The 15,609-nt window shown below is 41.9% G+C and overlaps 1 protein-coding gene across 2 annotated transcripts in view; it reads right to left on the bottom strand.

Annotated features, from left to right (window-relative positions):
- Window positions 1–2,399: 2,399 nt before the first annotated feature.
- Window positions 2,400–15,609, bottom strand: part of LCA5L (lebercilin LCA5 like) — a 39,606-nt gene continuing 26,396 nt past the window's right edge. For both annotated transcript variants that reach the window (XM_081235831.1, XM_081235832.1), the window contains 5 exons: window positions 13,970–14,107; window positions 8,974–9,058; window positions 7,467–7,573; window positions 7,183–7,300; window positions 2,400–3,277 (listed from right to left, as the gene is read on the bottom strand). In XM_081235831.1, the coding sequence (XP_081091957.1) occupies window positions 2,466–3,277; window positions 7,183–7,300; window positions 7,467–7,573; window positions 8,974–9,058; window positions 13,970–14,107 (1,260 nt within the window). In that variant the 3' untranslated portion in view covers window positions 2,400–2,465. The remainder of the gene's footprint in view (window positions 3,278–7,182; window positions 7,301–7,466; window positions 7,574–8,973; window positions 9,059–13,969; window positions 14,108–15,609) is intronic.

Below are 15,609 nucleotides of genomic sequence, written 5' to 3'. Positions count from 1 at the left end.
TCCTGGCCCCCGCTTTGCCTCTTCAGAGCAGTCCCTCAGAGCCATCTGAGATGCTGTGTCCTGGGCTTAGGTCTTCAATTTTGTCCGCTGAATAAAACATAACTCTCAATTTTTAGTTCATTTTTTTTTTCAGTTGACAGCCCATTAGGTGAGCTGACTTCAGAGCTCTGTTTACCTGCCTCCCTGATGCCCACTTTCCTGAGTGTTTATCAGCTGAACAACTGATTAAAAAACATGTTTGTATAGTTAATTTGGCATTTTTAGCTTTTTTACAGCAGGAGTGCCAGAGTACCTTGTCTACCAGACTACAGGAAATGGATCTCTTGTTTTTATTTTGAAACCTTTTTTCCTCCTGATTACAAGGTTATGTTCATTATAGAAAATCATAGTAAAAAAAAAAACCAAGAATAAATTTAAAAATTGGCCACAATCTCATTCCTCAGAGATAAAAAGTTAGCATTTTATTACCCCGTAACTTCCTACGCATATAATTTTTTAAACAAGATGACCAGAAGGCAACAGGCTTAGATTCTATTTTAATTGTTATTCTGTACAGAAGCACTTTTATTTTTTTATTTTAATTTTTAATTTTTTTTGGCCGTGTCCCTCATGGCTTGTGGGATCTTAGTTCCCTGACCAGGGACTGAACCCGGGCCTTCGTCAGTGATAAGTGTGGAGTCATAACCACTAGACTGCCAGGGAATTCCCCAGAAGCACTTTTAGACTGCTCTGATGTACTGTTATCATTTGTGCTTTTGTTGTGAGTAGGCATAAGAAAAGATCCTTTGAAAAATCCTCTATCTGCTATAAAGCAGGAGTAGGCATTGCAATATTATAGTATTACTCTGTACACCATTTCTAAGAATCCTTTTAGTACATTTCTCCAGAATTTTGAGCTTGGCAGTTGTGTCATTTCATGTGTATTTGTGTATCTCCCCATGTTAAGCCTCTGAGAATTCTCACTCTCCTCCCTCCCTCTCTCCCCTTCTTTGCTTCTCTCTTTTTTTTTTTCACTGTGATTTTCATAAAGATCAAAGCTTATGCCAATTGTAGTATTTATCTCATCTTTGGTTTTAAATACAGTTTTTTTCCCACCATGACTTTCATTCCCTTTTGAAAGTTTACTATTCTCAATTTTCAAAAGTGTGTTGATATTCATGAAATAAAATTCACATTTTATGGCAAGACTTTAAACATAAAAATTTTTTCTGCCCATTTGGGCCTTCTCTCTCCCCTTTAGTGTGCAGTTGTGCATCTGCATTAACCAGACCTCCTTAGGAGATAACATTCCTTCTTAATCTCAGGAAGGGTCACAACTGCTTAGGAGATAACCTACCTTCTTAATCTTATAAGGGGTCATGATGATTCACACTACTCGCTTTGTACGTGTAGATCTGGATTGTGTAAACTGTCAATAATACATCATTTGATATATAGCCCTCTGCCTCAAAAACATGACTGCACTTTGACTTCTAATGGGCGGAACAGTTCTCAGAACTTTCTGAAGGACTGCCAGGTTATAATCCTTAGGTGGGCGTGAATAAAATTTTCCATTTCTTTCTTAGATCAACTATTGATTAATTTTTTTCATTGACAGTATTACACACCAACCCGTAAACATGTTTGGAAATAGTATGGTCTACATTGCACGTAAGTTGCCCTTATAAATAAATGAAAGTAAGTTAATTGATTAACATTGGGAGTACAGCCTCCTCTGTATAGTCCTAATATAAAATATTCTAAGTATAATGAATATATTCATTAGGACTGAGCAGCTAACTTGCATGGACACTGATTATACCAATGTGCTCTTTTTAAAGAGCAAGATTAACAAAAAGGGTCAGGGTACAGGGTATGCAACAGATAAAAAATACTGAATCTTGGGTGTATATGAGGAAAGTGTCACCCACAAGGGCAGGATATTAGATGCCCAGTTTAGCTGAATAAGAGAATGCTCAAAAGTAATTTTCATAAAACCAAGTTTGGTAATTTCTGTGCTTTTTTTTTTTTTTTAAATAGAGGCTTCTTATATTGTTTCCTTTCAGAGCTGCTTCTGTGTTTTTAAGTTACAATGTAATTTGATTCCTGATAAGGTTCTTACGTGCATGACGTGTATGTCTTAGGTTGACTAACTTACACTTACTAGCTATGGAATCCCATAGTATATTGAAGCCATGTAATAAATCAGTCTTCCAAAAGATAACGGACATGTGTCAGTTGTAGAAGAAAAAAGATGTAATTTTGTATTTGTTGTCACTGGCTAATATACAATGAACTTTTAAAAATTAGATTAGCAATAAAACAAAACCTTAATTATTCAAAGTCAATTTAAGTACTGAAAACACACACATACACACACACACACACACACACACACATTAAAACTACAAGATTAAAGGCCCATAAAACCAGAATATCAAACCAGAGTGGATTAGGATATTGGAATATATTTAAATACTTATTTTTCACTTTCCTTCTGTAGGTGAAGATGACTTAATAGAATTTACCACAGTTACTTTAGAATCTCCAAAAGCATTGCTGGCGGAGGCCTGACTAGGGGGTAGATGATGCAGAGTAGGTGAAGATGACTTAATAGAATTTACCACAGTTACTTTAGAATCTCCAAAAGCATTGCTGGTGGAGGCCTGACTAGGGGGTAGATGATGCATCTTCTTACTCTGCAAAGTCTCCTCAGGCCCCTTCATAACAGCAGTGCTTGTTTGGTTATTTTTTAAGACATAGCCTGATCCAAAGAGTTCTTCCATTAGACTGCTTTTCTTCTCTCTGAAAGTTGTGTCTTTTGCTTTTGTTCTGGAAGATTTACCAAAAGAGGGTTCATAGGTGACAGTGGGATGCTCCAGCCTCAGTTCTCCCCCGTGGCTGTGGTGCTTGCCTGTGCTATGAGTGCACCTCGTGCTGCCTGCATTGGCCAGCCTGCCTGAGGCAGGAAGCCCATGATGCAAGTTTTCGATCGCTTCTGTGAATGAATAATGTTTTCTTTGTCTGAAGGGTATTTTGATATTTGGAGCAGCATTTTTATCTGGCGTTTCGCCCATTTCACTTATTTCTGGACTTCTTTCAGACTTTTCATTTACTGTATCGTCTTCCTGACCACTTTCCCCTTCGGGATGGATTACTTGGATTCTTTTTGGTGGTAGTTCCTGTTCTTCTTTTACTAAAGTGGTTTTCTTTTCTTGATCTTCTGTTCTCTCTCTCTGTTGTCCAGTATTCTCCAGAGATGGCTGTGCTTCCATATCTTCCTCTTCCTTTGATAAATCTGTAGAAAAATAGTTAATTTACTGATGTTTAAAATTAATGGATTTCTATTTCAAGATGGCATGTTGAGCACAGTTATTTACACCTACCGACAAGCACATTACAATGACAAAAAGGAAAGAAAATACAGGGAAAGGTGGTATTAACAAGCTTGAAATGTTATACTTTCCTAGAACATACCAGATAAATGAGAATTATGAAACCAAAAGAAAATGATATTCATAAACTTTGCCAATATGTTATTAATAGGTGTTCAACACCACCAGCTAGAAGTAGTGCCCGTTAAAACAAGAGAATATTTTTTACCCGTCCAATTGGCAAATGATTTCCAGAGTTGGAGAGAATATGGGGAAATTGGAACTTTTGTTCCCCATTGGTGGCTTTGTAAGCTGGTATGTAGTTTGGATGGCAATTTGGTAGAGTATCTGTCAAAATTTTAAGTGAACATGCTCTTAGACCCAACAACTTCACTTGTAGAACCAAACCCTACAAAAATGCACAAAGATGCGTCTAAGGAGGTTCACTGCAGCCTGTTCGGTTTTTTTTCCCCAATAAATTTATTTATTTAATTTTTGACTGCATTGGGTCTTCGTTGCTGCGCACGGGCTTTCTCTAGTTGTGGCAAGCGTGGGCTACTATGTGTTGCGGTGCGCGGGCTTCTCACTGCGGTGGCTTCTCTTGTTGTGGAGCATGGGTTCTAGGCACGCGGGCTTCAGTAGTTGCAGCACACAGGCTCAGTAGTTGTGGCTCGCAGGCTCTAGAGCGCAGGCTCAGTAGTGGTGGCACACCGGCTTAGTTGCTCCACAGCACGTGGGATCTTCGTGGACCAGGGCTCAAACCCGTGTCCCCCGCATTGGCAGGCAGATTCTTAACCACTGCACCACCAGGGAAGTCCTGTAGCCTGGTTTAGTAAGAGTGAAACATCCTGAACATCTGTTCAAGGATTCCTGGTTAAATGAATTAGAGCACGTGGGATTGTGGAAACTGAGTTACTGAATGAGGAGGTGAGCATGCACTGCCAGGAGGAGATGATCGCAGAATACTGTTGTATGGAAAGATGTCCCTTCCTCTGCAGATCCTTCCCCAGGCACCGAGGGAGCCCTGTGCGCAGCTCTCCCCTCCTCAGGGGACCAGACCCTCGCGGGTTCTGAGCAAACAGCATCGCTAACAGCGAACCGCTCAGTGAGGCCATCGTTTGTGAGGGAGGATGGGGGGACAATATCGGGTGTGCAAAGAGTTGGAACGTTTCCTCATGTGGCTACATTCTGGAATAAAATCACTCACTTATACTCTAGGAAAATGAAAATAATACTAGCAGGAGAAAGAAGTATGTTTCAAGAATGGTGTACTCCAATATAAAATAAAAAGTTTAAAAAAAGTAGATTTAAAGAAAAAGAATTAATGCTGAGCCTGGAAGCCAGGCAAACGTACAATTAACTCTCTACAGCTGTTAATATTATGCCCTGTGATACCTGATGAGAATGTTAACATTTGAGAACATGGGGGAAAGTACTTATTTTCCACGACCTCCCCAGCCCCGCCTGGCCTCCCCGCTGCCGCCCAGGAGTGGGTCTGGTCCCTCCTCCGCACCAGCTCCATCCCGGCTCCACGGTCCTCACCGTGGCCGAAGCGCCCTGCTCACCGCCCCCTCCGACACGCCACCTTCTACTTCGTCGCCCCCTGTGCGACCCCTCCTCTGGGCCAAGCGTCCGTGGGACCGTTTCCTCTCGGGGTTCCGCGTGGACCACTTCCTTCTGGTCTCCTGAGCTGCCGTCAGCTCACCCTCAGTCCCTTCCCTGCCCCCTCCTCGGTGGGGACCTTCTTTCCAGCACCACCGCCCTCTCCTCGCAGCCCCACAGGTCTTCCCCAAGGGCACAGGCTCCCGAGGGCGGGGCATATTGTCCCCAGGGCCCGGAGCAGTGCCTGACACAGTATATGCGCAGAAAATTATTTGTCAAGTGAATGAGGAAACTTTCTAGGACAGTAAGAATTACCAAAATGGGGCTTCCCTGGTGGCGCAGTGGTTAAGAATCCGCCTGCCAATGCAGGGGACACGGGTTCGAGCCCTGGTCCGGGAAGATCCCACATGCCGCGGAGCAACTAAGCCCGTGCGCCACGGCTGCTGAGCCTGCGCTCTAGAGCCCGTGAGCCACAACTACTGAGCCCATGAGCCACAACTACTGAAGCCGGCGCACCTAGAGCTGGTGCCCTGCCACGGCAATGAGAAGCCCGCGCACCACAACTGAGGAGCCCCCGCCCGCCGCAACCAGAGAAAGCCCGCGTGCAGCAATGAAGACCCAACGCAGCCAAAAATAAATAAAATAAGTTTATTAAAAAAATTACCAAAGTGGACTAAAAAATAGGTGGAAAACGTAAACCGACCAGTGACCACAGAAGGAACCGCACGGGAGCCAGTGGCTTTCCAGGGGTTCTGCCCACCCTCGGTGTTATTTAAACCTCATTCTAAAGCCAGTCTGGCCTCACTGCTAAGAGGTGGCCCCTCCCGGCATGGCCCTGGGCCCCTCGGGGGGGCTCTTTCCAGGGAAGTTGTGCTCGCCCAGCCTGGTGGGGTGCCGCCCAGATGTCCCTTTAGCAATAAGTTAACATGGAAACAATGGGGCAGTGTCTTCAACATTCTGAGGGAAAATGATCTCCAGCCTAGAATTTTCTTTCCAGTCAATTATCAATCAAGTCTAAGTAGAAACATGACATCTCCAGAGGAAATGCACACAGATTTACCTTCCACGCAAGTGTTCTCAAGAAGCCAGTAGAGGTTGTGCTCGTAGGACATGATGGCGTTTACCAGGAAAGGGAAGGACACAGGGTAGGAAAGAGACCTGGTGGCGAAGGGGTGACAGGAACCAGCAGGAAGGGTGAAGGGAGGCCCCAGGACCGCAGAGGGCACCAGGCCAAGGGCTTAAGCATTAAGGGCTGGCACCACCAAGCCCCTGCCCCGCTAACCCCCCAGCCTCCAGTGTCCTCGGTCTGACCTGACCACGTGGGGCCTGGCCAAGCTGTCGCCCTCCCTATGGTGCCTGCAGCCTGGGTGGGCTGAGGACCCTCATTTCACCGCACAGAGCCCTCTGCTGTCTCTGGGGAGCCCAGCACACAGGGCCTCTCCCCACACCCCACCCGCAGAGCAGCCCTGCCGCTGCCCGTCTCCGATGGGTCCCCAGCTCCCAGGACCCGGCATGACCTTGGCCCTGGCTGGGCCTCGGTGCCTTCAGGGAAGCTGCGCCCAGCCTGCCTGCTCTGGAATCTTCTTTAGGGGCATCTTCTTTGAGATTCAGTTTTTCAAAACTGAACATGTTGTCTAAGAATACACACGAGATCGGGAGTTGTGCGGAAAACCTGGCATGAAATGGAAGATCGTGGTTGTCTGTGGTGGGCAGCGGGAGGGTTAAGGTTATGAAGGGCCCGCAGGGTGTCCCAGGGGATGGTAATGTTCCACGTCTTAAGCAGGTAGTGGAGTTCGTTTTATAACAGTTCTTTAAATTGAATATATCTGTTTTATGTATACTTTTATACACACACTGAGTAATTCACAAGTTAAAAAAATAAAGTAAGAGTAGAGGAGAGGGGCTTCCCTGGTGGCGCAGTGGTTAGGAATCCGCCTGCCAATGCAGGGGACCCGGGTTCGAGCCCTGGTCCAGGAAGATCCCACATGCCATGGAGCAACTAAGCCCACAAGCCACAACTACTGAGTCCACGTGCCACAACTACTGAAGCCCCTGCGCCTAGACCCCATGCTCCGCAACAAGAGACTCCACTGCAATGAGAAGACCGTGCACCGCAACGAAGAGTAGCCCACTTGCCGCAGCTAGAGAAAAGCCCGCATGCAGCAATGAAGACCCAACACAGCCAAAAAAAAAAAAAAAGGAGACTTTTGAAAGTTGTTAAAATTACCTTCATATTTTCTCTTGGAATCCTCTTGGTTTGGTAGTTTACTGGTACAGTGAGGACTTGCATGGATTATTTCAATCGATTTTTCTTTATGACCATTGTTTCCTCTTGTCTTTTTACCCTATAATTTAGAAAAGTGGCAAAAACATATTTTTGGCAGTAGAGGTAATTTTAAATTGTGTTTTATTTAATGAATACAAATACTTTTTGTATAGAACAAGTGAGTAGAGCTTATTTTTGTAAAGATATGTTTAATTAGACACTGCAAGAATTCAAATTTGCTGTACCTTAGTTGTCAAAGATGGAACATCTTCCGATTTTTGGGTTTCCTGGTGTCGCATACTTGTAAATGAAACACTTTTCCTGTCTGCTTGTACTGACTTTGTTGAAGAAACTACAGAACAGGTGTATTATATGTAAGAAACATATTTTACATTTGGAAGCAATATTGACTTTAAATATAAAATAACAACTGAAGTTTGTAATGTAATTATAAAACAAAGTATAGTAGATGTTTTCTAAAGATTTTCAGTAAATGTATAACATTTGCCAGTTTCACTTTTTCCCCTAGCATGTTGCCTGTTTTGTCTTATTTTGGGCCCCAGAGGTTATGGCTATCACAGTGGTAAAGTACCAAAGAAGCAGGCGTTAGGATGAGTCGGCATTGCCATTGGAGGACACGGCTGCCCCTGCTGGCAGAAGGGATTCAAAACCGTAGCTGTGCAGTTGTGAGAGGGTGCGCCATCGTGCCTCCTGTGTCAGAGCACTTGGGTATCGATGGTTGGGTTGCCCACACTAAAGTGCATGAACGTTAAACCCAGTAGTGACTTTCCTTGAAGTGTTATCCCATTTAAATGACCCCATGTTTGATTTTATCATCTTCTCTGCTGGCTGTTGTTCTGGATTATAAACCAAAAGCAAACAAAGGCAGTCAAGGAAATGTGAGGCTGTTGCCTTGAAAAGTAAACACATAGTTACTTGTAGCAAAATGAGAGGCAAGTGTTCCTATTGTGCCTCTTCTGAGCAGAATCTTATGCTGGGAGATCTTGCGGGGGAGGGAATAAGTACATCTTGTCTTGAAGGAAAAGATACTACTCAGCAATAAAAAGGTACAAACTAATGATAGTAGCACAGCATAGATGCGTCTCAAAAACACGCTGGCCAAGAGAAGCCAGGCACCAAAGAGGACCTGCTGTACAATCCCACTCATGAAATTATGGAACAGGCAAACTGAACTATTGTGACCGAGGAAATCCGAGGTTGTCTTGGGCTGGGGCTGGGGGACCCCTGACTGCCAGGGGCATGAGGGGGCACCTCCTGAGGAGATGGGTGGGTGTTCTAAATCTTGAGGGAGGTGGTGGTTACATGGGTATAAGCACTTGTCAAAACCCATGGAATTGCACGCTTAAAACGGGTGCATCGTATTGGGGTAAACTGTACCTAAATAAAGTTAACCTTAAAAATCCACACAGTGTATACACGTCCATGCCTCTCTCTACCTAGAAAGTCCAGTATTTGGCAGGCATTTTGCATCAAGTTGAAAGTTACCCTCTCATTCACCCGAGTAAGGACATAAAAGACTGAGTGGAGGATGGGAACACGGGAAAGCCTCTCTTTTCTCTTCTAGCTGTTTCAACCATGTCACAGTTTTGTTATTCTAGAATCACAAAATGTGTCTCAATGCTTAACAAAACGAGTTTTTAAAATGTCTGTTATCTTGGTGATATAAGTTAGAAAATCTGACTAGATACTTCAAAATAGATTTCGAGCAAAAATAATTAAAACATACTTTACCTTTTGGATAATCTTCTTTGTCACGTAAATTTCTAAGTATCTGGTTAGTATAGATGTTTCTAATTTCCAGCTCTCGACCCTTCTCCTAAAGAGAACCACAATACCAATATTTCTATAACTGTTTGCTTTTATCAACCTTGATTTCTTGTAAAAAAAACAATTTAAAGTGAGCTCAGTGTTCTTTGAATAAAATCTATAGGTTCCAGCAGAAACAGAAATGGGCCATATCATTATATATCATTCTCGACATCAAAAAGCACTAGCTTAAAAAAAAAAAAAGCCCTAGCTTTTTTTTTTTTTTTTGCGGTATGTGGGCCTCTCACTGTTGTGGCCTCTCCTGTTGTGGAGCACAGGCTCCGGACGCACAGGCTCAGCGGCCATGGCTCACGGGCCCAGCCGCTTCACGGCATGTGGGATCTTCCCGGACCGGGACATGATCCCGTGTCCCCTGCATCGGCAGGAGGACTCTCAACCACTGCGCCACCAGGGAAGCCCCAGCACTAGCTTTTTAACAGAGTAACAAACCACTGTGACGTGGACAATATATATATTTTAAAATTAATTAATTAATTAATTTTTGGCTGCATTGGGTCTTCGTTGCTGCGCACGGGTTTTCTCTAGTTGCGGCGAGCGGAGGCTACTCTTTGTTGTGGTGCGCGGGCTTCTCATTGCGGTGGCTTCTCTTGTTGTGGAGCACGGGCTCTAGGCGCAAGGGCTTCAGTAGTTGTGGCTCACGGGCTCTAGAGTGCAGGCTCAGTAGTTGTGGCACACGGGCTTAGTTGCTCTGCGGCATGTGGGATCTTCCCGGACCAGGGCTCAAACCCGTGTCCCCTGCATTGGCAGGCGGATTCTTAACCACTTAGCCACCAGGGAAGCCCCATTTTTGAATTGGGTTATTTGTTTTTTGGTTGTTGAGTTTTTCCTCACAGTCTCTTTTAATCTATAAGTTCCCACCCTCATCTCTTTTATTTGTTTCACGTTGATATTTATTTGTTGTGGAAACAGGGTAGTTTGTGCTGTAGAAGTTGCCACAGTCTGATGGTGCTGATCGCATCCCTGACGTGTGCTTATCATGTTCCCCTGCTACCATATTTCTCTTAAATTGGTTGTTAGAGCTAAATGTTTAATCAGATCTAGGTATGGTTTTTCTGGCAATAGTACTCCCTAGGTGGAGGTGTGTACGTCTGTCAGGAAGTGCATAGCATCGGATGGTTTCCCTTTGTGACGATCATTGCTCAGATCCACTATTTCATTAGAAGTTCCAAAATAGTGATATTCTCATCCTTTCATTCCTTCTTCATTATCGATGGGAATGCCTTTACAAGGAAGGTCTTCCCTTCGCACAAATTATTTGTTTACTCTGAGTATAGGAAAGGTAAAAGTAATTGTTTCTTTTCCTTTATTTACCAGTTTTTGAAATAGTGTGCTGGTTCCCTAGCATCCTCTAAAGGTGACTGAGTAATCACTGAGGTGTTTTGTTTTGTAAATATCCTTATGAACTTTCTGATTTCTGTATATTTGCTAAGTTTCAATTCACACAGTTATCTTTACTGATCCTAAATGGCCCCATCTTTGGCCAGTAAGAACCACCTTTGGCTCCTGAATCTCTTTGACATTACCCTCATGGTTCTTTGTAGTTTCCTTGCTTCTCTATATGTCCCAGGCTCACATAGTATAGTTCATGCTCCAGACCTAGAATTTTTTTAAGGTGCCTTATTAGTTCTTTTTAGTGAGTTACGGATTTTGAAGACGATAGTATGTCATTAGGGGTATTCATTGTTAGTGAGGGGGTCACATTAGGAAATATGTATTTATTTTTAAAGATAAAAATGTATCATAAAATCATACTTTCACTTCAGTTCACAATCAGGACTACAGGATTTTTATTTGACCTTATCTTACTTCTGTATTTTCTTTCTTCCATCCCCCAAATCCCAGTTCTCAATGACACCAACATAGTTCATTATGTGCTTTATCCCATAAGATATATACAACAGTCTCAAAATAACCGTACCACTCTGTCATCAAGAGTGTATTTCACTAGGCATATGCAGTGAAATTTATGTGTTTTAAGTCTCTTGGAATGGTGTCTCACTGTGACATTATGCCTACACCGGAACACACAGTGGGCTCATTTTTTTTTTTTTTTTTTCATTATACTCTGGATTTTTAGGGAAAGTTTTTTGATTTTTTTTTTTTTTTTTACATTTCACTCTGCTTCATGATTACACAAAATATTTACATATTTCCAAAGTCAAATCTACCAAAAAGATATTCAAGGAAATCTAGGTTCTATAGCTGTCCCTTCTACTCTCTTTTCTCCCCATTTCCACTATTATCCTACTATGCTTTTTTCAAAACGTAAGCAAATTTGTAGATATATTTGTATTGTCTCCTTTTCTTACATGATGGCATACTACACACTTCCCTCTGCCTTCCTTTTTTCACTTATCAATATATCCTGGCGATTACTCCATATTACAGTATAAAGAACCCTCATTCCATTTTACAGATGCACAGAAATCCATTGCATATATTTACTTTTCCTTTTAAAAATAAATTTGGATCTTACTGTACATAGAATTTTGTATCTTTCTTTTCATTAAGCATTTCATTAATTAAGCTTTTCTCCTGTCAAAATTGTTTTTTTAATGACTGTATAGTATATATGTGCACATGGCTGCATATGAGAGCACAAACTTTATTTTAAAATTCCCTGATTGTGTCTCCATATATGTGTGTGTTTGCTTTGTCTCCATATATGTGTGTGTTTGCTTTGACCAATGGATCTTGAAGCCTCTTCTGTTAGACTTCTAAGGTAGTTCCTATAGCCACGCCCATTTTCTGGCATATTCTTCTCTCTGAAGTTTCCTGAGGCTCCAGAGAAGAATGAAACAGAACTCTTTTCCCTGATTTACAAAGGGAGAGTTTACATCCAACTTTCTTCCCTGTCTCTGAGTGCTCTCAAGGCTCCCGGGAAACCTGTATTTCCTATTTTTTTTTTTTTTTTTGTGGTACGCGGGCCTCTCACTGTTGTGTCCTCTCCCGTTGCGGAGCACAGGCTCTGGATGCGCAGGCTCAGCGGCCACGGCTCACGGGGCCCAGCCGCTCCGCGGCATGTGGGATCTTCCCGGACCGGGTCACGAACCCGTGTCCCCTGCATCGGCAGGCGGACTCTCAACCACTGCGCCACCAGGGAAGCCCACTGTATTTCCTAGTTGTCATAAAAGCTAAAGATTCTTGTCTTAAAGTATCATGCTTAAGATTTACTGAGGCTTGAACGACCTATATTTCTTAAGTATTTTATCTAGCTTTTCCAACTTGTTGCACATTTTAGAAATCGTGAAGGCAGAAAGAACAAAAGTCTGAAAAGTAAATTTTTTTTAATGTTTTTTTTTTTTCTTTTGGCTGTGCTGCAGAGCTTGTGGGATCTTAGTTCCCCAACCAGGGATGGAACCTGGGGCCCGGCAGTGAAAGTGCTGAGTCTTAACCACTGGACCACCAGGGAACTCCCCAAAGAAAATATTTTTAATTCTCACTTTTAGGGCAGATTTTAAAAAAATTGAAGTATAGTTGCTGTACAATATTATATGTTACAGGTGTACAGTATAGTGATTCACAATTTTTAAGGGTTAAACTCCATTTATAGTTATTACAAAATATTGGCTATATTCCCTGTGTTGTACAATACATCCTTGTATCTTATTTTATACCTAATAATTTGAACCTCTTACTCCACTACCCCTATATTGCCCCTCCCCCTTCCCTCTCCTCACTGGTAACCACTAGTTTGTTCTATCTGTGAGTCTGCTTGTTTTTTGTTATATTCACTAGTTGTACTTTTTAGATTCCACAAATAAATGATATCATAGAGTATTTGTCTTTCTCTGTCTGACTTTTCACTTAGCATAATACTCTCCAAGTGAGGGCACATTTTAAAAGACAGTTTTGGGGCTTCCCTGGTGGCGCAGTGGTTGAGAGTCCGCCTGCCGATGCAGGGGACACAGGTTCGTGCCCCGGTCCGGGAGGATCCCACATGCCGCGGAGCGGCTGGGTCCGTGAGCCATGGCCGCTGAGCCTGCGCGTCCAGAGCCTGTGCTCCGCAACAGGAAGAGGCCACAGCAGTGAAAGGCCCACGTACAGCAAAAAAAAAAAGACAGTTTTGTAAGCATATTTGCAAGTGAGGCCTTAAAATGAGTTTATGTATATATAAAGTAGATAAGCAACAAGGATTTACTGTACAACACAGAGAACAATATTCGATATCTTGTAATAAACAATAATGGAAAATAACCTGAAAAAAATATAACTGCATCACTTTGCTATACACCCGAAACTAACACAATATTGTAAATCAACTATACTTCAATTAAAAAAATGAAAAAATGAATTTATGGGCCATAAAAATTACTCTAAATATTTTAATGTTATAAGTGAATTTTTTTAAATAGAAAAACTTATTTTGGGGCCTCCCTGGTGGCGCAGTGGTTGAGAGTCCGCCTGCCGATGCAGGGGACACGGGTTCGTGCCCCGGTCTGGGAAGATCCCACATGCCGCGGAGCGGCTGGGCCCGTGAGCCATGGCCGCTGAGCCTGCACGTCCGGAGCCTGTGCTCCGCAACGGGAGAGGCCACAACAGTGAGAGGCCCATGTAACGCAAAAAAAAAAAAAAAAAAAAAAGAAAAACTTATTTTGGGTTCCACTAAAATGTTAACAAAGTACAATATTACTTCATGTGATGAGGTAAAAATGATAATAAGAAGTCTTGTGAATGAATCGACAAGAGGTTTAATTTTTCTAATTACATATTCACCAGGCTGTTAACTGATTCTCATAATTTCGGATCCTTTGTTCATATGGTTGTAGGGGAAACAGTTAATTTGAGAAAGCTATACTTGAAGTTAAGTAATTTAAAGATACATTAGGCATAAAGAGCTCTGATAGTTTGGGAGGCAGCATTTCACAAATTTCGTTACATTTTGCTCTGAAAGAAGTACCTTAAGTTTTTGTTGAAGGTGTTTTATTTCCATTTGCAGAGTCTTTGTAGCTGCTTGAGCTGCTAAGGTCTTCTGGTTCTCAAAGGCCAACTGCCGAGTAAAGGCTTTATTGTTCAGCCTCAGTTGTTGCTCCAAGCTCTGAAAAGAGTATATAGTTCAACTCTCTGGAACCAGTGTAGTATTATAAAAAACTTCGACTGTAATGGAACTAATTACATTTATGAAAAGTCCAAAATTTTAATACAATTTTACTGGATGGCTTGTCTGGAGGACACATATTAGAACTAAATATTACCACACCCACAAAAAGCCAAAAAATTCCAGATCCCAACTCTAGGGAATAAATATCATGTTTCCAGCCTAATGTTTTTTACACTCTGGAATTTGGTAAAAAGAAAATTTTGGAACAGATCCTGAAAAGTCAATAAGTAAAATCAACGTTATACTTTACAACTAAACCTAAGCAGTTCTGTTGAAATGAAGTATACTGCTAACTTAGCATGGTCCACTCCGTGAAAACCTTTCAAGTCCCTCTTGCCAAAGGGTTGACCAGCGTCAGTGCAGACCATCAGGGCTCGGACTGTGATTCTCAGATAACTGAGACGGGAAGTTATGATGGGGTCTCACAGAGCCACACCACGTGGATGGATTATATGCCAGTGAAACGACTGACTTAGCACAGTAACTTAACCATCTATAAATACGAAGGACTCACTGTTGCATGTTTGCTTTCTCTGTGGAACGAGAACTGTTTTACTGGAGAACTGTTTGAGCGGGACTTTGACAGGAGCTTGGTCAAAAGGCCTTTTCTTTCCTTCTTTTCCATAAAGTGTGGTTTCCCTCATTACAACATTAATACTTTCTCATTAAAGTGGAAAATATAGTAAGTTAATAGGACGAAATAATCACTAAAAGTCCCATTTCCTAACATATTAACATAAAAAAAAATACCGACATGTTTTGGCCCACAAACTTTTTCTCCCACCAAATGCCCTACAACCAAATGAAATTTCCCATACAACCAAGTGCCTCCGATAAGAAAATAGCTAATTAGTTCTCAAATTCTTTTTGGTTTTGGTTGTAGTATAAAAACATGAGCTACTTAAACGTGTTTGTGTAAAAAATATGTAGATGAGATACAAATACATTTACTTTCACATGACAGAGGCTAAGATGGATCCAATCCTACCTGAAAGGCCAAACGTTAGAAGTTTGGTACACTATTTACATGAATGAAAAATGAGGTGGCTCATTATTTCCTGTAGCTCCCATATCCATTTTATGTGAGAAAATTCTCTTTGAAAATAGAGCAGGGTTTCACCAAAAAAGAAATAACAGAAAAAAAAGTGGCTGAACGGAACTTGATATCTTATTATTATTTCAAGAGCATTGAAAATACTTGTCTCTCACCATTAGGGAATATAACAGTAAATTACTTCCATTTGTGTTTATGTCCATAGAGACCAAAACTATGTAATGTAAATGTAATGTAATGTAATGTAATGTAATGTAAATGTAAAATAGGCAGACTTCTCAATATGATCAGAGTGTTCTCCCAAATCATCCCTTGTAATGTAATCCCCAGGCTTTTGACCACCATGCACCCTTGAGGAATATCTATCTATTCATTTCTAAAATTA

Source organism: Mesoplodon bidens (genome assembly GCF_964165515.1).
Source record: "Mesoplodon bidens genome assembly, chromosome: 5".
Classification (NCBI taxonomy): Eukaryota; Metazoa; Chordata; class Mammalia; order Artiodactyla; family Ziphiidae; genus Mesoplodon; species Mesoplodon bidens.
This window is presented reverse-complemented; position numbering and strand designations above follow the sequence as displayed.